Below are 22,782 nucleotides of genomic sequence, written 5' to 3' on the forward strand. Positions count from 1 at the left end.
CCCAGAGCGCTGCCCGCTCTCCCCCCACGCGGTCTCTCAGATGGTCTCGCCCACTCGGGCCGCAGCCCACGTGGGCGGGGCAACGCCGCGGCGCCCTCAGGGCTGGCGAACATGCCGGAGTTCGGCGTAGCGGGCGGGTAAGTGTAGGTGGGCCAGCCTGGCGCCCATCGCGAAGGAAGCCACAAGACCTATGCCTCTCCACAGGTAAAACGAGGGCTGCTGGAGCGCGGGGGGCGCTGTCCTGGCAGGGGTTAGGGTACCGACCCACCCTCGTCCAGCCCGCGTCCCAGGGCCTTTCACGGCCTTTAGGTCTTCGCGGCCCAATCGAGGGAGTTTTGTTTATACCCCTGGCTGATGAGACGAACGCCTGGCCTACTAGCGCGCTTTGCGGGGGACGCGGAAACTCAGTGTCTGGTGGCTTCCTGCGGAAGTTCGGAGTGGAGAACTACAAGGGACTTGTGAAAATGGCTTTGAGAGGGCGTCGAGCAGTAGATGAGAGGCCCCTTATTACTTAGGAAGCCATCTTTCCAGACACCCTACATCTCCTGGTTTCATTTATTAGCCTTACAGAAGTTGAAATATTGAGCCCTCGATAGACAATATTTCAGTGCCAATTCCTCTTCCTAGCGAAGTACAAAGGCACCCAGTTGAGAACTAGTATGTGATATTTAAATGTACTAAAGAATTTTAACGGCTAAAGGCTTTTTTCCTCTCTAATATTCCTGATGAGTCATGTTAGAAGACATCATTAAGTTGAACTTTTATACACATATGCAAACGACTTACTCGCTGTGTTGGTAAATAAGTTAACCGTAGTTGCAATTGATTGATTTCCATCCGACAAACATTGGAGCAGTGCAAGGCCAATGGGGAACAATCACTGGGAGGGTGAATCCAGAGATGAGACCCAGCCATGCTATCGTGAACGACCAGTTAATTATTAAGAGGTATACACAGCAATGAAGTGATGTAAAGAGGATAGTGAGCTTGTAAATAAAAATAGAAGGATAACCATTAGTTATATACATAAAAGTATTTTAATAAATATAGATAGAATTCAAAAGTTAATCTGCTTTATGTGGGAAGAATTTTAATTTGAACCTGGAAAGGCTTCAGAATGAATTTGGGATTTCAGTATTTGGCTTTGAAGTATGACGGAATTCTTAGAAGTCAAAACATTTTACAGCTAATAGGGACCTTAAGAATCATCTTATTGCACCTATAACCTTTAAAATAATCTGTTATTTAAAGAATGGTTATTGAACACCCCATTCATGGGCCAAACATTGTGTTAGACTACCACAAGAAACTTAGTCTCCTCAGCGTAGCATAATTGAGGGCTTCTGGCTTCCAATTTAGTGCCTTATGACTTTACTGTGCAGAGAATGAATGTCGTAGGTTTGACGGAAAACTTGACAAGTTTGGACGCTCATTTCCGACCAGAATTTAACAAAAATCACCTGTCTCACAGGCGATCTTGAGTATTTCCTTTCTAAAGTCATTTCAGAATGAGAGTACAACTTTCACTTTTTGAAAATGTCCTTTCAGAAGACTTCTCTAAGTCTGTGTATTTTTTGTTTTCCATTCATGATTGGGAATCTGCGTTATGTGGAAGGCAAACTTAAGCTATACCCAGAGTTTCCACTGTGGGTGGTGATCAGTGCCCTTAACTCCCAATTCTCAAGTTGTTCAAGGGTCAGAAGGTTACACTCAAGTATTTGGTCTAATTCAGAGCATAAAACAAGCTGAATTCCAGTATAAAGAAAAACAAAGCAAAATGTTGTATGCAATTTATTTATCCTTGGTTGTGTAATCAATGGTAATAATAGCTAACATTCGTGGAGCATTTTCCATATGCTGACTCTGGGCTGTATTTTCTATGTATTATCTTATTTAAAGTGAAATTATGTACATCAGATTCCCCTTTCTAATTAATCTGGCTAAATATAAAATTCCTTCATATTTCTAAGTTTAAAGTAGTGACAGCCTTATTTGATTAAAATCTTAAAAGCATGCTTTTCCATCAAAAATATACATGTATTCGTTGCTGGTTGCTTATATACTTATCTCACTTCATTTTGCTTCTGTGACTTTTTTTTATTGAAAGCTTTTCTTTTTCTTTTTTCTTAAAAATAGAATTTTACAAAACTGATTTTATTCAATTCCCTTTTGAGTAACAGCTTTATCTGTGATATAACATTGTTTAGCCCTAGGATGAAGTGAGAAACAACCTTCTAGATAGCAGTGATAATATTTTGATGACTCATTTAAGACAAAGTAGATTTCTTCCTGTTTTTTATTTTGTGACTAATGTACAGATGACCCTTCAACAACATGGGTTTGAACTGTGTGGGTCCACTTATATGTGGATTATTTTCAATAAATATATTGGAAAAAATTCTGGAGATTTGCAACAATTTGAAGAAATTCACAAGTGAACCACATAGCCTAATAATATCAAAAACGTTAAGAAAAAGTTAGCCATGTCATGAATGCATAAAATATATGTAGATACTAGTTTATTTTATCATTTACTACTATAAACTATATACAAATCTATTATAAAAAGTTAAAATTTATCAAAACTTGTGCACACAAATACTTAAATACCAGACCGTGCATGGTGCCATTCACAGTCGCACTCAAGAGAAATGTGAACAAATGTAAAGATGGGTATTAAATCATAACTGCATGAAATTTACTGTAGTACATACTGTACTACTGTAATAATTTCTTAGCCACTTCCTGTTGCTGTTGCAGTGAGCTCGTGTTTCGAGTATCCACTTAAAATGCTGTGTGATGGTAATCATCTCTATGTGAGCAGTTTGTCTCTCCAATTAATTGGGTGTCACAGTAAAAAGTAATCTTTTGCAGCTCTCGTGTATTTTTCATTGAGTTTAATGCAGTAGCATAAATCTTGAATAATACCATGGGATCTATATGAAGTGCCACTAGTGATGCTGAAAGTGCTCCTAAGAAGCAGAGGAAAGTCATGACATTACAAGAAAAAGCTGAATTGCTTTGAGGTCTGTATCTTTGGTTGCTTGGCATTGCAAGATAAATGAATCCAGCATAAGAACCTTTGCAAAAAAAGAAAAGGAAATTCTTGAAACCATCACTGCTACTACACCAGCAAGTGTGAAAACCTCGCACTTTTTGTGAATTACCTTTTTATCTGGTTTTGAAAATGCAGTTTTTATGTAGGTGCAGGATTGCTATAAGAGAAGCATACCTATAGACTCTAAAACGAATCGAGAAAAAGCAAAGTTGTTACAGACAACTTAAAGCAAAAGGAAGGTGAAGGATCTAAAGCTGGAGAATTTAATGCCAACAAAAGATGGTTTTATAATTTTAGAAAAAGTGTTGTCTTAAAAAATGTCAAGGTAACAGGAGAAGCAGCTTCTGCTGACCAAGAGGCAGCAGACAAGTTCCCAGACATCATTAAGAAAATAATTGAGGTGAAAGGATATCTGCCTAAATAGGTTTTTAATGCAGGTGAAATTGCCCTATTCTGGAAAAATGCCACAAAGGACATTTATTAGTAAGGAGAAAAGGGGAGTGAAGGGTTTTAAAATATGGATTTTGGAGAAATCCAAGAGTTAATAGACATCATACCAGTGGAATTAACAGAAGACAACTTGATGGAGATGAATGCTTCCGAACCAGTGCCAGATGAAGAGGAAGAAGATGTAGAAGAAGCAGTGCCAGAAAACCAACAAGGGTTCTGATTATCCAAGACTGCTTTTGACTTTTTTTATGACACAGACCCTTCTTTGATACCAGCACTGAAACTAAAGCAATCAGTGGAAGAAGGATTGGTACCCTATAGAAACATTTTTAGAAATGAAAAATCAAAAAAGTTGGAAATTACAGTGTATATCCATACAGTTACACCGAGTGTGCCTGTTTCTCTGTCCTTTCCTTCCATCTCCTCCACCCCTAGGACAGCGAGACCAACCCCTCTTCCTTCTCAGCCTACTCAGCATGAAGATGACAAGAATGAAGACCCTTATGATTATCCACTTCCACTTAATGAATAGGAAATCTTCATGATGTACAGTTAATAAACTTATCTGTTGTGTATATGTGAGTGTCTTCCTGTGAAACTCTAATAACTTCGGCAAGTACTATATGAGACATTTTTGTTTTACCATCGTCAACTAAGTATTCATTATATAGAGTGCAAGACTTGTATGGAAGTGGAAAACCCATCCTTACATAGCCATATAGCGAGTGATATTTAATACAAAATAATGTGCTAGTTTTCCTACTGTTTTATAACTTTGCTTTCAAAGAATTGTATTACCATACAATATGCCCCCTTTACACTCTCTCTCTCATAATTGGAGAAACTGCCTATCAGCCTATTATCACAGGTAAATGGTTATTTTTTAAAATGTAACAATGTTTCCAACACTGTATTATGAATATGGCTACTGTATGCCATAAGAATTTTATGAAGATGCATCGATTAGTGTATATGCTAGGCCACTGTGAAACAATTGTATCGATTACACTAGGCTACCATAAAGCCATTATATTGATGCTTCTTAAGTACCAATGCATGACTCATCATACCTCTTAATAAATATGAATTTCTTTTAACGTTATTTTTTTATTTTTGATGTCTAGTATTAGTAATATGTATGACATCAGTGTTTTGTATCATATAAGACAATATTGATAATAGATACTGACAAACATGATTCATCTTGTGAACAGATGACAAACTTATGGTATTGATAAATACAGTACAATACTGTAAATGTATTTTCTTATGACTTAATATTTTCTCTAGCTTTATTGTAAGAATGCAGTATATAATACATATAAGTACTAAATATTTGTTTATCAGCTGCGTTGTCAATAAGGTTTCTGGTCAACAGTAGTTAAGTTTTAGGGGAGTCAAAAGTTAAATGAGGATTTTCAAGTATGGGGACACAGCACCCTTTACCCCTCTGCTGTTCAAGGGTCAACTGTATATACATAAAATACATTTGAATAACTCAGTGTTGTTTTGATCAGCAATCTGTTTCTTAAACGACCTTCAGACCAAATTCTAAGAACGCTTAATTGGATCACTTTATCTTCTTTAAAGTGTTAAATTAACAGATTATTGAGTTCAGCTATGATTTGAACATTTACAAATTTTTGTTTTAAATGTTTTTCGTACACCAATGATTTTGCTTTGTTTTTAAACCATAAAGCATATATTTATTTTTCCAGTTCAGAAGTTCCTGTCTTTTGGTTGGTAATTGAGAGTGTCTTGTTTTTTAGCTTTCCTTGTACTTAAACATGTGACTACTTTAATCATCTAAATCTATTAAATACCTTTTAATTAGAAAAAATAGTTTCCAGTTTATCCTTTTATTGTTTGAATATTGTTTTAAGCATTTAAGAAAATAAGTTTCTCTTTTAATGGTTATATATTTCCTTTGTAGGCTACTTTAAGAAAAATGGCTCTGTCAGCCCATCAGATACCCAGGTGGTTCAATTCAATTAAATTGAATGGCTTCATTAGTGCTACACAACTCAGAAATCATTTTCAGAGACCAGGAAAAACATGGTTGCATGAATTTTCTGCTCAGCCTCAGCTGTCCTCTGACAATTGCTTCTTCCAGTGGGGATTTAAGACTTACAGGACTTCCTCCGTGTGGAATAACGGTTCCCAGTATACTAACTCAAGTAGACAAGGGATTAATTCTCCCCAAAGTACTATGCTTCCTTCACAGTCACAGGAGACAGAGCTGTCCCTGGAAGGTAATTCTTAACTTTCAGAAAGTCCCCTTTGCCCCACTTTGGTAATTTGAATAAGCTACCTGTTTACATTATTAGCCCATTTTAAGTCATATCTTATACCAGGCAAGAAAAGTAACAATGCCAGTTCTATTTATTTGCTTCTATTATACCTTTATTTGACTAAGAAAAAAAAGTTTGTCTTTTTATATGTATAAGATGATTTTCTAGCTGTATGTACATTTGCTTTCTAAATACTTTACTATTTAGATTAAAATTTTTTGCTGATGAGAATTAGGTTTACTAGGGTATGATTTATATCAAAAATTCATCCTTTTTGGGTCTATAGTTATATGAATTTTGACATGCATTTAGCGGTGTAACGACCACATCAATCAACAAATAAAACAGTTATATCATGCCAGAAAGCTCCCTCATGTCACTTTTTAGTCCTCTCCCACCTGTGCTTCCTATTCTAGGAATATTTTCATGCAAGGAATATTTCATTGCAAATGAGATAATAATATTAGGTTAAGTAGAATATGAAAGAAAGCTGGGAGGTTATGGGGGACTAGGAGGAGAGGCTGGCTGTAAGAAATGAGAAAATGTAATGATTAGAGGTAAAAAAATAGAACAAAAAATTACATTTCTGATTTATTAGCTTAAAGTGGGTTACAGTTTCCAGTATCTTCCATACTGTTTAAGACAAAACAAAACCTCAGAATCATGGCTGTACTTGAGTCATTTAGCAGAGGGTCACTTAGCAAAGGACTACAGGTGTTAGAAACAGTCATAGAAGTTCCCCTTAAGACCTATTTGAGAATAACTTGGAGGAGAGGGGATTGATCAAAATGAAGACATTTCATGATGTGATGACTTTAACCCATACAATTCAGGCTGGTAGAATATGTTGTAATTTTGACCAAGTTAAGCTATGGTAGACTCCATCTCTTTCTCAAAATGTACTTGAAGTTCAGTTGATCTTTAGCATTCTTAACTGTTGATTAAAAGTGAAGGAAAGGGAAAGGGATTTTGTACAGGACTCCTTATGGAATAGAAATTTACCAAGAAATTTCTTATCTTTGAGGCAGAGTAGTTGATCTTTCTAAATAGTCTTAACCTTTCCTCTTGGTGGAAGATATTCAGACTTCTTAGATGTTTAATCCCAAAACGATCCCAAAATTTAAAAAGAAGCAAACCAGAGAAGAGGTTGTCTTTGTAGAAATAGCTCTAAGTATGCAGATTGGAGAGTTAACTTTCTTCTCTCTTTCCACATGGCTGGCTTCAAAGGACTAGACCAGCTGCCTCCACTTTCTCCACTGCAGCCAATTTCCGAGGAGGAGGCTATTCAGATTCTTGCAGACCCTCCATTGCCCCCCTTTACATTCACACTTCGAGACTACGTGGATCATTCTGAGACTCTGCGGAAGTTAGTGTTCCTAGGTAAGTCTGAGTAACCTACAGGTACTTTTTGAGTGTACTCTTTGTTTCTCTTTTTGTTTAAATGAGCATTTTTAATCTGTCAGAGTACATAAGCATGAACAGAAGTCAAATAGTGTGAAAAGGCTTCTAGTGAAAAACTACTTCTTGCTTCATCCTTCCTGGCTCTGCATCCCATTCCTTAGAAGCATCTACTTTTATAGCTCTTTCTGTTTGTATTTAACCTCTAAATGTTTTTGTAGTTACTTGTAGTGCACTTGCTTGGTTCATTAGTTTTAGACATCAGTTGATCTCTTGTATATGCACGTATACTTTTCCCTTAGTCTCTTCGATTTTCACAGTATATTATATTAAATCATTTGTCAGTGATGGCATTATGACTATAAATATAGCTCTCTGCTCTGCAGGAAGTATACTATGGTTGTCTTCCTTCCTATACAACTTCTCATTTTTCCATAGTTAATAATTGTCTTTTCATTTGACTAGTTTTCTTTGTTCCTAATGCCACATTTTCCCACACCTTCCAGTAGTCTCTCAGGACAGTTTTTTCTACAGTTAACCCTATCAGAGGATGTATTTGCTCCATTTCCCCTCTACCCCTAATCTTCTTCCTGGAGCCTATTGTCCTCCTGATTTGGATGGGTTCTCTGTAGGCTTGCTCTATAAGTATCTTAGCTTGTTGACATAGGATGTGCTTGAATCTGGATTGTTAAGGGCTATCAAGGCATCTCACTGCAAACTTTTACTTCGTCCTCGTATTTTCAGTCTAGCACCTTACTGCAGTCTTCTGCTTCTTCCATTGTCTGACGCTTTTCTTACTTGATTTTCCCAGATGATGAACCTCCTTTCTCCTGCAGGATTGAGAGGACAGGATAGGGAAGGGATTTTCTCTCAAACCCATTTATGTTTCTCTCATTCTCTAGTCACTACCTTAGTTAGGTCCTCATTTTTCACTGAAAATTTAGGAGCTTCCTAACTTGATAGTCTGCTTATCAGTAATATTGCCTTGATAACCTCTCTAACATTTGTGCTCTTTGTAAAATGCAAATCCGACTATGTCAGTGACCTACTTGAAATCCTTCAAAGCCTTTCATAGCATCAGTTCTTTCTGGTCCTCCACTTACCTTTTTTTAGCTTTACTGCTTGCCAATTTCTTCATTTGGTTGGCTAGCTCAGACAGCTAGAGAACTTCATTTAAGTTCAGGTAACTTCTAATATGTCTTTTCTGACCTTCCAAGTAGAGTGACTCTCCTCTGGGCTCATCCCTGCTTGCTTCAGTCCTATCAAAAATAACAACATAATTGTTGACTCATCTGTCCTTGTGCAAGTTACCCAAATGTGTAGGGAATGGCCTTTGTTCTCAAGCAGCTTCAAGTTTTTACAAACATCTAAATACACATATATAAGAAAAACTAGAATGCAAGGATGAAAGGTGAAGTGATAAGTCCCATATGAGAGATAAAAATAAGTGTTCTGTGGGGTCAAAGGAGAGAAAAAGGTGACCTTGCTACAAGCAAGAGAGCCAGTCTCCTTTTGGAACAGCTTTCCTAACCTTGCGATAGGTGCTCTGGGGAATACACGATAAACATGGCACGGTCCTACCTTTAAATAATTTACAATATACTTAGAGCTTTGGAATGTGTGCCAGCCATTTCTTCATCTGTATGCCGATATTGTGACAGCACACTGTAGAGGAAGCATGATTGCATTGTCAGGCAGTATTTTTGAGGATCTTGGTAACCTGGTTCTTCTCTGTTTGCTTCCCAGATCTGTTTTCTGCCTTTTTCTGCCTGTTCTACTTCCCAAGAGGCTAACTTCTATGTACTAGGAGAGAGGCACCTGCAGGAGGTGGGGGAGGGCAGGTGGGAGTACTTTTTCCCTGTTCCTTCCCTGCTTTGGGTCATGTAACTGCCTCACTCCATGACAACAGCTCCTACTAAACAGCCCTTAATCGCTTCTAGCTCCCTCTGGGTTTGAGTAATACTTTTTCTCCCTGTCTCTGTAGGGGTACTCTTGTTCTCTTAATTCTGCTCACACTACTGTATAGAGTCCCTTCATTAAAGTTCTTTTCATTTGAACATTAGAGCACTATCTGTTATCTGCTAGACCCTGATTGATACAGTAAATATGTGTAACCCTAAATGAATATAGCAGTAATGTGTACAGTTACTGAACTGATGGGATAAAGCCAACTTAGACTGGTCACTTAGAAGGTAGAATCATGTAGTATTCATTTTTTATATCCCCCGAGCCTACCACAGTGCTTGGTCCATTGTAGGCATTCACTGACTATTTTTTTCAAGTTAATGAAATTGTGAGTAAGTCCAAGTGATTTGTGCTGACAGCAGTGTGCCCTCCTGATGAGATTCTGCTCTCCTGTTGCTGTTAAAAGGCAGCTTTTCAGGATTTCTGTTTCAGCACAGTCAGGGTGTGACAGCTCATGCTGAGTATGGCACTTTAGCACATGCAAGCTGTAATATTTAGTTAAATTTGAAGTCTGAACCCTTTATGTTATTTTTAAAGCATCCTTCCCCTACTTATCACAGATTTTGAAACTTTTCTAATTTATTTTTCCATCCATTCATAATTTATTTTTCTTTTCATATTTTGTTTAAATTGTAAAAGAATTACATCTAGTTGTTAAAAGTGCAAATATTACAAAAGAAAGAACTCTTACCCTCTCTACATCTGCAATTCCACTTTCCAAAGATAACCACCATTACCAATTTGTTAAGTAGCTTTCAGACCTTTTTCTATGCAAATATACATCATACAGAAAGCTATACTTAGGTTTCATACTTTTATGTAGTCAAAGTTAATGTTATTTTTTAAATTTTGTGTTTTCTAGTAGTTTTAGAGTTAGTACACATTTAGTAGATTCATACCTATCTGAAATTATTTTCATATCAGATACAGAGAGAATTCTTAATTTTTTCAGGTGTCTAGCTAGTAGCCCCACTATTTTTGATGAATAGTTCTTCCCCCCCACCCTTGAATTGAAATGCCATTATTATTCTATGCCAGATTTTTTGTTTATCCTAAAACTGTTTCTAGTCTATCTATCGTGTGTGTGTGTGTGTGTAATCTGTTTTTCTATTTGTGACCATCTTATATTAATACTTGCTTAATAGCAAGAAATTTGAGTTTAGAATTATGTTTGGAGCTAATATCTAATTGTAATTTATTTTTCTAGTTGTGGACACCATTAAAGAATGTTTTTATTTCCTTGCTTTTATATTTAAGACTGTAAAGTTGCATCTAGAAATCAGTTTGAGAGTTATTTTTAATCTGAAGAAATATTTTAAAGAATATGAAATTTAGTCTAAAATTAAGGTTTACATTGTCTTCAACTGTTTACTCTAAAGAAGGAATAGGCCTTTCCTGTTCATGTTTAGTTTTCTAAAAATCAGTAAAAGGCAAAAATGAGAGAATAAAGTCCTCAGTTTTAATGAGAATTTTGAATTACAGGTTACTTTGATTCTCTGCCTAATTAATGCTGACATCTAATTATGTCCATAACCAAAGAATGATTTAAAATAACAACTTGGTTTTCCCCCCTTCTTATTCCTTCTCTCTTGTCCCTTGTCTCGTTTACTTAGATTACCTAAGATTATAAGAATATTTGAACGGTAAAAATTGTATGCTTTCTGCTTTGTGGTGTACTTGAGGACTGCATGTGTTCACCAGTTCTCACACATACATTTCTTGAGCTCCTTCAAGGTACTTGTCTCTGTGCTAAAGACCTGGAGATTACAATGAGTAAGACACAGGGTCATTTTTATTCCCCCAATGGAAGGGATCATAAACATATTTTAAAACAGTTATTATGATCATGAAAGAATCCTTATGATCACTAAGGAAATGATTTTTAAAACTTCAAAGAAACTGTTTATTCTTATGGTTTGTTACCCTACAGGATTACCAGTTAAGTAATTACCATGGAGCCCATTAGGGGCTCATGTGCATCCTTCAAACAGTATTCAGGAAGCCATAGACGAAGACGATGATCCTAGGTTTAGTGACTTAGCAAGTTTATTTTGGGTAGAAATTTAGCCCCAACTGTGCCATTTTCCTCTATATATGGCTTTGAAATAAATACTGTATTTTCATTTTAATTTATTTTTATTTCTACAACCAATTTAATTTAAAAATATTTAGAAGTGTCTATTGGCCTGTCTCAGTTCTCCTACAGATAGGTTGCTTATCTCCATCACTAATTTCTTACACTTCTATGTATGAAGTTTAATGACTGAGTTAAGCAGTTATTTTCAAACGGTGTTTGTAATTTATTATAGGAGTGGACTTGTCTAAGATAGAAAAACATCCAGATGCAGCCAACCTCCTTCTGAGACTGGATTTTGAAAAAGACATTAAGCAAATACTCCTGTTTCTTAAAGATTTGGGTATAGAAGATAACCAACTGGGAACATTCCTGACTAAAAATCACGCTATTTTCTCTGAAGACCTTGAAAATCTTAAAACCAGGTAGAGTTTTTTTTTTAATTCAACAGCCCATTTTTATATGAAAACGAAAACTTCTTGCTGAGTCAGTACTTTGTTTCTCTTCAGAAACAAGTAAGTTTTTTTTAATCCATTAACAAATGGCTGGATTATCTGGGGGTACACTTAAAGTTATGAAAGACTGAACTTTTGTGTTTTTTATTGGCCAGTTTTTGATGGTAGACAGTTGACATTCTCTTGGCAGATTATTGTAAAATTTGCTTAATCATTTCCATAAGTTAGCTATTTTAGTTGTTCCTTTTTTTCTTTAATTAGCACTTCTGTAAACACTTTTATGCTTCATTCGACATTCCAAGAATTTATTGAATCTGTGATATCAGTACAGTGGGATAGTATTGACCTGTGAGATAAGAAGGCTGCTAGGCAGCAGGAATACCACACAGAACAAAACAGAGTCCTCATGTGCCAGTTCACATTTTGAATTCATCATCACCCCCACCTCTCACCTAAATCACTTTTTCCATGTACTCACAGACTCACTGAATGGGAGCCCTGTCACCCTGTTACCCAAATCAGAAATACTGGTGTTAACTTTAGCTTCTCTTTTAGCTTTCACATCTAATAAATCACTAAGGCTTATCAGTTTTATCTTATTGTATCTCTCAAGTCAGTCAGTGCATTTCTCTTAATCTTCACTTGAAATACTTTACTGCAGATCTCCCATCATTTCACATGAAGATTACTGCAGCAGTCTCCTAGCTGGTTTGCCCCTAGTCGTCTCCTCCAGATCATACTTACCCTGCTGTTGAGCCTCACTACATTTCGGAGAGCTTTGCAGATCCTTGAACCATCATAGCCTAATGGCCTTTTTTCTGAGTTAGAAAACAAAACAAAACAAAATATCACATTCCTTATATCAAACAATTTGAGCCCTTATTATACATGAAAGGTACTGAACTAGACTTGAGCCATATAAGAGAGTCACACTCTCTCCCTTCCTGGGACTTACAGTCTGGTTACTATAGATAATGTGTTACAATGCAGGGAAGAGAGGATGATTCTAGGAAACTCAATCTGACATACTCGGATCTACTCCTCCTGACAGTCTGGAACACTAATTCCCTCCCATTCAAAAACCAACTAGCCCTCATTACTCAAGATTTATTCTAAGGAAGCATGCATACCAGGAGGTGGGGATCACTGGAGGCCATTATGGAGGCTTCCTACAGCTATCTTCCTTTTACAGGGGAGGCACAGAGAGGTTAAATAGTTTGCCTAAGATTACATAGCTAGTCTAAGTGGCAGACTAGGGATTCAAACTCAGTCTAACTCCAGAGTCCTGGCTGCTACACAATACTGTCTCTGTACTTTTAATTCTATAAAGGAAGCTTAAGCTCAAAAGGAGTTTAAGTTACTTGCTTAAGATCACACATGCTCCTAGTCTTACGGTTCCTAAACCTGGCTGACTATCAAATTAAACTGTGGAGCATTTTTTTGAATTACTTTGAAATTTTTAATAGGTAATTTATCCACATGTACTCAAAAGAATCTACAATGAAAAAATAAGCTTTATTTAATATAACTTAGCTTCTGACTCTGGTGTATGTACAGCATTCTTATTTTCTAGAATTTCTGTAGCAGCACTGATCTTACATACTTGGTTTTCTTTTCAGTGAAGAAAATTAAAATATATAAAGTTATTTGATTCTTTGTAAGAATTTTCAAATGAGTAATCTGCATTTAAATTATTTTTTTTGGTTTGGCCTTAATATTTTATTTGAAAAATTATCACAATGTAGACAGCAGGATGTTTTAATCAGATACTGATTCTTGCGCGCGCGCGCACGCGCACACACACACACACACACACACACACACACACAGATCTTCCTTTCCACCTACTTACTCTTGTCCCTCATCATCCTTCCAAGACCCATCTATGGAAGAAACTACTATTATCAAGTTTTTTGTTTAACTTACTAAGAATGTTCTACCATACACAAGTGTGTGTGTGTGTGTGTGTGTATGTTCTGTGTACACACATACACATGAATACACATACATACAGCTGGTAGCATTTATACATAGTATTCTGTACCCCGCTTTCTTAACTATATGTTGGAAATAGTTTTTTATTGGGGCTTCCTATTTTTTTTTCCCCTAGCATAGTTCATGCAGTGGATCTATCTAGTCTCTTATTGGTAAAAATGATGATTGTTTACAGTCTATTATTACAACAAGGCTGCAGTGACTTTCCTTGTATATATACATCATTTCATACATATCGGTGTAAAATTCGGGCAGATTTCTAGAAATTACTAGGTCAAAGGATATAGGATATGTGCATTTGTAATTTTAATAGATGTTGACAGTTATTCCTCTTACAGATTATTTTCCAGTTTACACTCCTGCCAACAATGTACAGAAGTGCCAATTTCTCTATTATCCTCAGTAATACAGTGTTATCAAACTTTATGACTTTGGTTCATTTTTATAGATTAAAAATAACACCTCGTTTTGGAAATGATGTTTGGAGGATTTTTCATATGTCTATTTTCTTTCTTCTTTTGTAAGCCTTCTTTTATTATACTAAGAAAATTAGTTCTTTCTCTGTGACGGGTTGTAAATGTTTTGCCCAGATCGTCACTTGTCTTTCATTTTGCTGATGGTGTTTCCTTGCCTTACTTTTTAAATTTTTAAATAGTTAAATATATCAGTCTTTTCTCTTTTGACCTTTAATGGACTACTTTAAAGGAGTAACAGTCATTTGCATATAAAGCATAAGTTCTGATACGTGGTATAGAAATATTGTAGGTGTTAAAGGTAGGCGTGTAACTTGGTTGAAATCTCAGCTCATTAATTAGCTGGTGGTCTTACAAGTTACTTCTCTGGATCTATATTTTTTCACATGTTATGTGGAAATTTTACCTGACTTACAGGTTCTTCTGTTTTTCTGGTGAGATTTAAACAAGGTAATGTCCTGGTATATTTTAGGTGGTTATAAAACTGAGTTTTACTAAATTTAAAGATTTTTAAAAATCAATAGTGTTAATTTTATAGTCAGACTTTATATATTTCACTATCTTATTTTGATTTCCAGAAACTTAGCAGGAAATTTCTCTGTTAACAACATAAATGTTGAAAGACTGCAGTAAAAATTAGTTATGAAAATACATACTCAGTAAATGTTCTAAAATAAATTCCTTTTTCATTATCTCTGAGATACTAAAATAAAAAATTTCCCTTTGTGCTTGAGAGTCTTTCTAAAATGAATTCTGCATCTATTTTCTTAATTTGTGTTTTTTCTGTTCTTAGACAAAAAAAAATTCTTAAACAGAATCTTTTTATTTCCTACCAAGTAATGAAATAAGTCAGATTAACTATTAGTGGATCTCAGAATTATTTTGTTTTCAAGCGTAAATGGGAACCATTATAGAATTGGATGGATGCTTGTTTTAACCATATTATAGAATGAGTATTTTTATTCCTTTTGGGAGGGACAACTTTTTAAAAACTAGTTATTTTAGCAAGTAACATGACACTAATGTTTCTTATATGTACATATATTTTGTTTCTCTAGAGTGGCATATCTACAGTCAAAAAAATTTAGTAAGACAGATATTGCACAGATGGTCAGAAATGCACCATTTTTGCTGAATTTTTCAGTGGAAAGACTGGATAACAGATTGGGATTTTTTCAGAAAGAACTTGAACTTAATGTGGAGAAGGTAATGAAAAGGGGAGCATTTATAAATTTCCATGTCAGCTACATTTAGTAACTGTTAAATCTCATGTTTGTAGCATATGCCTTCTATAAATGCCTGGTATTTTCTGTACAGGAATGAATTAGCCTGCTAGTTTAAACATATAGCTGTATTATTTTATAACATTCCATCAAATCGATTCCTTAAGTTTTGTTTTCAGTGTTTATTTTTTTCCTCAAATAGCATTAAGTTTATGTATTTCTGGGGTTCCTAGCACTTCTCTGACTGGGTCGTTTTAAAATTTTTGATTTTGTATTTCTAGCAATGCTTTTCCAAACTAATTGGATATGCATAGATAGTAATGATAGATTGTTTTATCACTGTAGACTAGAGATCTGGTAGTTCGTCTCCCAAGGCTACTAACTGGAAGTCTGGAGCCTGTGAAAGAAAATATGAAGGTAGGATGACTTTAATCTTTTGGGAAATCAGCTTCTTTAAGTTTTTAAGTCCTCCAAAGAGGGGGTAGATTTTGCTATTGTCATCTTAAAGAAAACTAAATTATAAATGAAGTTATTTCTAAAAAGATGAAAATAGGAAATGATACAATAAATGTCTTAGTAAGCAATTTGTTTTAGTTAACATTTTCACTTGTTGACCTGGTGTTACATGAGTTAGTCACCTTATAGACATTGATGCCTGTAATCCTAGAGTGGATTAGGTGTCTGGGTGCTACCTGGAAACTGCTTCCATTGTCCAGTATGAGACTCTGTGACTGTGTTACCCAGGTGGGAGAAGAGTTTTGGAGGCTGGGTCCAAAAGACTGTGAAGAGAGCAGTGGCCAGCACATTGCTCTCTATCGCACCTGTGTCAGTTGCCAACTCTAATTTTGTCGCAGAGCGTACTGACACTCTACTGTTTATTCTCCCAGGGAAGAACGTAGAGACAAGGGCAGCTGTCTAGGGAGTATACAAAGCTGTAGCAGTAATTGAAATTGTCTAAGGCCTATTTTCTGAGGTGCTTAAAGTGTTTCCTATTCAGTTGTAGAAATTTTTTTGAGCATCTGCCCACACGCTATGCTGGGGGAATGTCACTGCTCTTGCAGAGCTTTCAGTCTAGTGGGGGCTGACAAAAGCAGGACTGGTGGGGGAGCATAGGCTACTATGACTGCACATAGCAGGCCTAACTCACGTGTGGGTGTTTCATCATCTCTGTCTGTAATTTCAACATGTAGTTTTTCAGGTAACTCATGTAGGTGTGCATGGGAAGAGGCTTGAAAAGCACTTTGAAAATTTTACTGCTGGTCTGTGTGGTGTAGCGCCCATACCGATAACCTGACGAGGCTCCCCCATACCCACCATCGTTCTACCTCATAGTTATGGTCGCTCCTTTTGGTCTTGATGATCACCATGCTGTGAGTAGCTCATTCTCAGGAATAGGGTTTGAAATTCAGGTTATCCTAGAAGCAAGAAACTACAATCCCTTAGGGCACTGGCATAGCTGTCTCCAGATTTTAATGTCCTTATTTTAAATTTTAAAAGAATCAATGTGCCCTCTGACATAGTACCAAAATAACGATTTCTGTTCATGATTTACAGCATCTCTACTTTCTTTTAGGTTTATCATCTTGAACTAGGTTTTAAACGTAATGAAATTCAACATATGATCACCAAAATACCAAAGATGTTAACTGCAAATAAAAGAAAACTTACGGAGACTTTTGATTATGTGCACAACGTGATGAACATTCCCCACTACGTCATTGTCAGGTTCCCACAGGTAATGGGTGCACAACTCTGGGAGAGCAGTCCTTGCCTCTCTCGGGAGCTGCCCTCTGTGTGCGTAGCACTGTTCGCTTGTGAGAATGCCTTGCTGTTTGTGAAGGATTTGGGCCAAATACATTCTAGTTCTGAGAGTTGTGTGAAGGTCATATTTTTCTTGCCCATCTTGTTATCAAGAACATATCTAGCAAACAGTAGGGAGAGGGCTTGCTCGTGAGAAGTTTACAACTTCTAGGGCACACATGTCCATCTTCAGAGGAGAAATAAGTGACTTCTAGTTTTTACCTGTTCTTATGCCTGTTGGAATCTAATATATTCTCTCATTTTTTTCCTCCATTTAAATTTGAAATAGATCACTTCCCTTATAGGTCTTTTCAAAGCTACATGTACTTTTATTCTCAAGCTATCTAAATCCACTAGTTAATAAGCCATATTGTAATGAACATCTACCAAAGCATAAAACAATTCCAGTTTGCCATCATGTCAAATCCATAATTGTATTTTCTAAGCTAATCAGACTTTTCTGTTCTTTACCTAGGAAGTGACATTATCTTCCTGTTTTCAAGAATGTTAACTCTTCGAAAGCATAGATCATGTCCTATTTATGTACACTGCTGAATTTCTAGTGCCTGGAACTATGCCTGGCAATTATTAGGCAGTAGGTAAATACTTATTGAACAAATGATTGATTGAATTTCATCAAATTCATTTTTCTTTCTTGTTTGCCATGTGAATAGAATAAGTATTCATTGGATAAATAGAAGATTGAATTTCATTAAAGTGATCCTTCTACTTCATTTGCTACATATGTTCTTCATATAAAGATGGGCAAATGATATGTGACTTTAATATAACTCTCAGAACTAGAGTTTATTTGGTCCAATTCCTTCACAAATAACAATGCTTATTTACCTATTGTACTTCACTATGAATAGGCCCTTAATAGAGAATTTTTCTGTTGCATCAGATGGATATGTATTCATTACAAAAAGGGTTAGAGCCTGCAATAGTGCAAATTTGGCTTATGGAACAATCGTAAAGTAAATAATCTTCACCTAAAAAGCAATGGCAATTGGTTTTCCCCAGAGTTGGCAGATAATTCAGTGATAGTAAAGCATGATAAGAGAATCTGATTTGGGGATACAAAAATCAATCAGACATGGTTTATAGTCTTGTGGAATTTGTAATTTATATGAAAGATGGGTTTAAAATGTAATTGCTTTACAAAAAGTTAGAGTCTTAACCACATGTCTTATAGAATTATTAATTTAATTCAGAGGAGGTAGGAAAATCATAGAAAGAACAGCAGCTATTGAGTGCTTAGTATGTGCCAGTGCCGTCTTTACTGCTTTATTTATGTTAATTCATTTAATCCTCACAACAACCATATGAGGTAGATACTGTTTAACCATAGAGAGAGTCAGTAACTTGTCTCAGGTGACCAAAGTAACAAGGAGCAGAAATAGGATTAGAACTCTGGCAGTCGAGTTTAAAAATCCATGCTCTTAACTAGGATTTGCTGCCACTCTAGGAAGTGACATTTGAGTTGTCAGTAGAATGAGTGGGGTTTCAAAGATGGATGGAAACTTTACAAGTGGAAGAAACTATTATCTTGACCAGACGCATTAAAAACACTTGTTTAAAGACACAGACTTTAGGCACCCCAAACTCTGGCTTCTGGAAAATTCTGTTGTAGAACTATAGCTTCCATATTGGGACTCTCAGACTCCTAGGGGTCTGAATAATATTACTGGTGGGGGTGGTGGGGTGGGGGGGAGGGGAACCTCATTAATGGAAAAAAATGCATTAATGATGATAGGGCTTTGAGGAAACTAATACAGACTTTAAATTTTTGGCCAGTGCTCTCAAACCTTCGGTGTGAAACAAATTTTCTCATGCAAATAACAGTTCTTATTGGCACATATATTTATAATTAATTAAAAATGGGCAACAATTATAACTTAATGCATATGGTTAATTTAGTCATTTCAAAACAGTGACATGGAAAGTAAAGGATAACAAAAGCAGGGTAATGAAGTGAGAAAATCACTAGGTGAGGAAAAAGGTTATATTCAGGCTCCCCTAAAACCTTGTTTCTCCTCTCCCACTGTGGGTTTCTGTGAAGGCAGAGCTGGAATCTATGTTAGGAGAAGAGGGAATCAGTAATTCTCAGGCCAGTGGTTTGTTTGTTTGTTTGTTTGTTTTAATCCCTGATAATTTAATCGATCACTTAACAGAATGAAATTTTTTTGGCAAGAATTGTGGTTAACAATCAAAAAAGAAAAAGAAAAACTCCATCTGAGCTGTGGCTTCTGGGCTGGAAAAATCATACAAATCTTTAACCTTGAACCATTGGAGAAGCAACATAATATCTGGTCATAAACTATGTGAATGCTCTGAAGTATCATTATATTTAGGAAATTTGTAATAGTTTGGGAGCTTCCGAGTTATTTATGGTCTAATCTGTATGTTGTATAATAATTTCGTAAGCCAAGAGTCACTACAAAGGAGTCACACTTCTAAATACATCTAGAAGCTTCCTACATCTTTATGAGCAGTAACAATGCAGTAATGGGAATTTAGTTACCAAAGTGAAGGCAGGACAGCATGTAATTCATTTTTGCAGAAGGAAAAAGATATTTTGTTCCAAAAGCAAACCAACCCCATGCTGAGTTAGCACACCATGCGTGTGTGTGTGTGTGTGTGTGTGTACATATATATGTATATATATGTATATATATGTGTGTGTGTATATATACGTATACATATATGTGTATATATATGTATATATACACACATATATATACACGTATATACATACATATGTATGTACACACACTAAAGTACAGTGACCAAAAAAAAAATTTTTGTATTTTTTTTTGGTCACTGTACTTTAGTTTTCAACAGTTGCTTTATATATATCCTCTCCAATTGATTCGTTACTATTTCATTTCCACTTGAACAAAGGAAAGACTCCAGAGGTTATGTACCACGTGGAGTGTTCCCAGTGTACCTGAAGTATAGCCAAGAGAAGAACCTGAGACATAATACTGAATGTGGTTCACCTGGGCCTCGCCAGGGTGCCTCACAGATGTCTCTCTCCAGCTTAATGCGCTCTTTACCGCCTGGCTGGATCTTTCAATTCTCTCTCTTGCAGCTGGCTGTAGGGACTTAGCCTGCTTCCGATTCCTTTTTAAAGTTGCTGTTGCTACTCACTCTCTTCTTTAGGAGTTTTAACCCCAAGGTGGGTAAGACATAGTTTCTCTAGTTGCTCCCCTAGAGGCCAGGTTCATTTCATTTTGACATTAGTCAGGGAGCAGCAGAAATTGAAAGGAAGGGAAGGGAAGGGAAAGGGAGGGAGAGGTGGGGAAGGGAGAAGCTTTATGTTTTATACATTTTTTTGATGCCATAGACTTTGATCTCTAACTTTGGTTCTCGAACTGGCAGGCATCAGAATCACTTGGAGGACTTATGAGCCCTACTTTCAAAGTTTCTGATTAAGTAGGTTTGGGGTGGATACTGATAATTTGCTTTTTTAATGACTTCTCCCCTGTCTCTGGATTAGTCAATGTTCTTTGCCTACAGGGTAGCCCTTAATTATTTTATAATTGTTCTGTTTGTGAGTTTCGAGTCCTTTTTTCAATCATAATTTCTTAGTGGAAGCTATAGGGTTTAAACCCTGGGCATTTATCATATTTACTGAGCATGTAGTCAACATGTATTAGCTTATTAAAATTTTTAGCCAGATAAATATTTGAATAAACATCTTTCAGTGCACAATGTTTTTTTAAAAAAACTTTTTCTTTTCTAGGTATTTAATACAAGATTGTTTAAAGTCAAAGAAAGACATTTATTTCTGACCTATTTAGGAAGAGCACAGTATGATTCAGCAAAACCTAACTACATTTCTTTGGACAAATTGGTATCAATGCCTGATGAAATATTTTGTGAAGAGATTGCCAAAGCCTCAGTACAGGACTTTGAAAAATTCTTAAAAACTCTTTAGTTTTGATGAATATTAAAATGTAATAATACAAAGTATGTGTACACATGAATAAATTAATATAGTTTAAAATAAATGTCTCAAGCCTTAATTGATATTGGAAACAATTTCTTGATATAGTAAATTTGGGTACACTTTTTGGTAGATCTTTCTCAAAAGTTCCTAGTGACGTAAGTCTTTGACTCAACCATTTTCTTCCTCTGGGGAAGCAGAGAATTAAAAATATAGCAAGCTTAGAGAAAGCGAATTGGTTTACTATAGGCCGGCCTGTTGTTATTCTGGTGAAGATGAGAAAGTGGAGGATCTTATATTCACGGGTCTTTTAAAGTAGTTTCATCACAAGATTTTTTTTTTTTTTTGAAATGTTAAATGAGTTTCTAGAGCATACTATATTTTTTATCTAACATCTACTACTTAGACAATGCCACAAAACACATGCACTTTTGGATTATCTACACTGTTGTCTTCCCATGCACAGATATTCAGATTTACCCACAGGTAGCTACTGAGAATCAGGAAAGGGAAACAGGGGAGTAGTCTGAAGGTGAGTAGCGAGGGCAATGAGACATAGTAAAAGGCCATAACAAAGCTTTGACTTATTGCCTATATGCAAAGATTTATAGCATGAATTGATACTTTTTTAAAAAATTTACTGTTAGGATGTGTAAACCTGGGTAAATGATGTAACTTCTGCATCTGATTATTTGGAAAATGAGGCATCGTGACTTCAGTTATCTGCCGTAGAATCTCAAGATTTAGTAGAATGTTAACACTGGTGGCCCTCTATGGAGCCATACCTGGTATTCGCACTCTTGGCCAGTGCCATTTGGTCCATGGGACATTATCAGTCTTCTACTTGATAAGCTCTTGTACATCGGGTCTTGTCCTCTTGAAACCCTGAGTCACAACATCAAGAGATCTGGTGATTCTACTGGAGAAATAAGGTGGAAAGATTCCTGGTCAAATCTCAGCTGTTCCAGCAATGCTAACTGAGCATGAGACGTGAGCAAAAAGGTTTAGATGTTACAGCCTTGGCAGATACCACATGGAGCAGAAATACCAGCTGAATTCAAAATTGGGAGAAATAAAGTTTTAAACCACTAACCAAGGGGGTAGTTTGTTGTGCACTAGTATTTTGTGATGTGCTGGATGTCCTGAAACCTCGTGAGAAACTAAATTTGTAATTGGTCAAGGCCAAGAATAGAGTTTCTAGAATACAATGGTGATTATGGCACAGATATGTGCCTTTATGGATTTCTCTCTAATGGATGAGATCGATAAACAGGAAACAGGAAGAAGGTACAGCTGGAGACAAAGTATGGAACCATCTTGCCTGATTTTTCTATGGCTCAGAACCTCGTTTTGCCTTTATTAACAACCTACTCATATCAGTCAGAATAGGTTAGCTGTACTGCTGTACTGAATAGTTATAAAACCTCAAATGATTTAAAACTACAGAAGTTTCCATTTCAAACATGTCCAGCTTGGAACCAAAACGGCTCTGCTCCACATCATCTTTAGTGATAGAGGCTGATGGAGCCTCCACTGTATTGGGTGTAGCCAGTGTATGGAAGGGAAAGGAATGTGGAGAATTGCTCTTAAAAACTTCATTTTTCTTGGCCAAAGCGTTGCATGGCCATGCCTACCTTTACGAGAACTG

The 22,782-nt window shown here is 36.2% G+C and overlaps 1 protein-coding gene and 1 long non-coding RNA gene across 4 annotated transcripts; one reads left to right on the forward strand and one right to left on the reverse strand.

The window, feature by feature from the left end:
• The first annotated feature begins 65 nt into the window (after window positions 1-65).
• On the forward strand, window positions 66-21,194 carry MTERF3 (mitochondrial transcription termination factor 3). 3 transcript variants are annotated; one of them, XM_039866348.1, is made up of 9 exons: window positions 67-204; window positions 3,944-4,086; window positions 5,442-5,760; window positions 7,027-7,179; window positions 11,472-11,661; window positions 15,218-15,365; window positions 15,728-15,799; window positions 16,956-17,117; window positions 20,931-21,194. In XM_039866348.1, the coding sequence occupies exons 3-9, from the start codon at window positions 5,457-5,459 to the stop codon at window positions 21,123-21,125; spliced, it is 1,224 nt and encodes a 407-aa protein (XP_039722282.1). In that variant the 5' UTR covers window positions 67-204; window positions 3,944-4,086; window positions 5,442-5,456; the 3' UTR covers window positions 21,126-21,194. The 3 variants fall into 3 exon arrangements, with proteins under 3 accessions (XP_039722281.1, XP_039722282.1, XP_039722283.1); XM_039866347.1 differs by lacking the exon at window positions 3,944-4,086 and having other exon boundaries at window positions 66-204; XM_039866349.1 differs by lacking the exon at window positions 3,944-4,086 and having other exon boundaries at window positions 113-137.
• On the reverse strand, window positions 16,405-22,483 carry LOC120605464 (uncharacterized). Its single transcript, XR_005653635.1, has 2 exons — window positions 21,920-22,483; window positions 16,405-16,797 (listed from the first exon to the last, which is right to left on the reverse strand). It is a non-coding gene; the product is annotated as an uncharacterized LOC120605464 (long non-coding RNA).
• Between the last annotated feature and the right edge of the window lie 299 nt (window positions 22,484-22,782).

Source organism: Pteropus medius, unplaced genomic scaffold, assembly GCF_902729225.1.
Source record: "Pteropus medius unplaced genomic scaffold, Ma_sr-lr_union100, whole genome shotgun sequence".
NCBI classification, from domain to species: domain Eukaryota; kingdom Metazoa; phylum Chordata; class Mammalia; order Chiroptera; family Pteropodidae; genus Pteropus; species Pteropus medius.

Excerpts from the sequence above, each read along its gene's own strand:
- MTERF3 (XM_039866347.1), top strand. The coding sequence starts at position 5,457 with ATGGCTCTGTCAGCCCATCAGATACCCAGGTGGTTCAATTCAATTAAA. Across the intron at positions 5,761-7,026 it reads GACAGAGCTGTCCCTGGAAG|GACTAGACCAGCTGCCTCCA; the intron begins GTAATTCTTAAC and ends CTGGCTTCAAAG. Across the intron at positions 7,180-11,471 it reads GCGGAAGTTAGTGTTCCTAG|GAGTGGACTTGTCTAAGATA; the intron begins GTAAGTCTGAGT and ends AATTTATTATAG.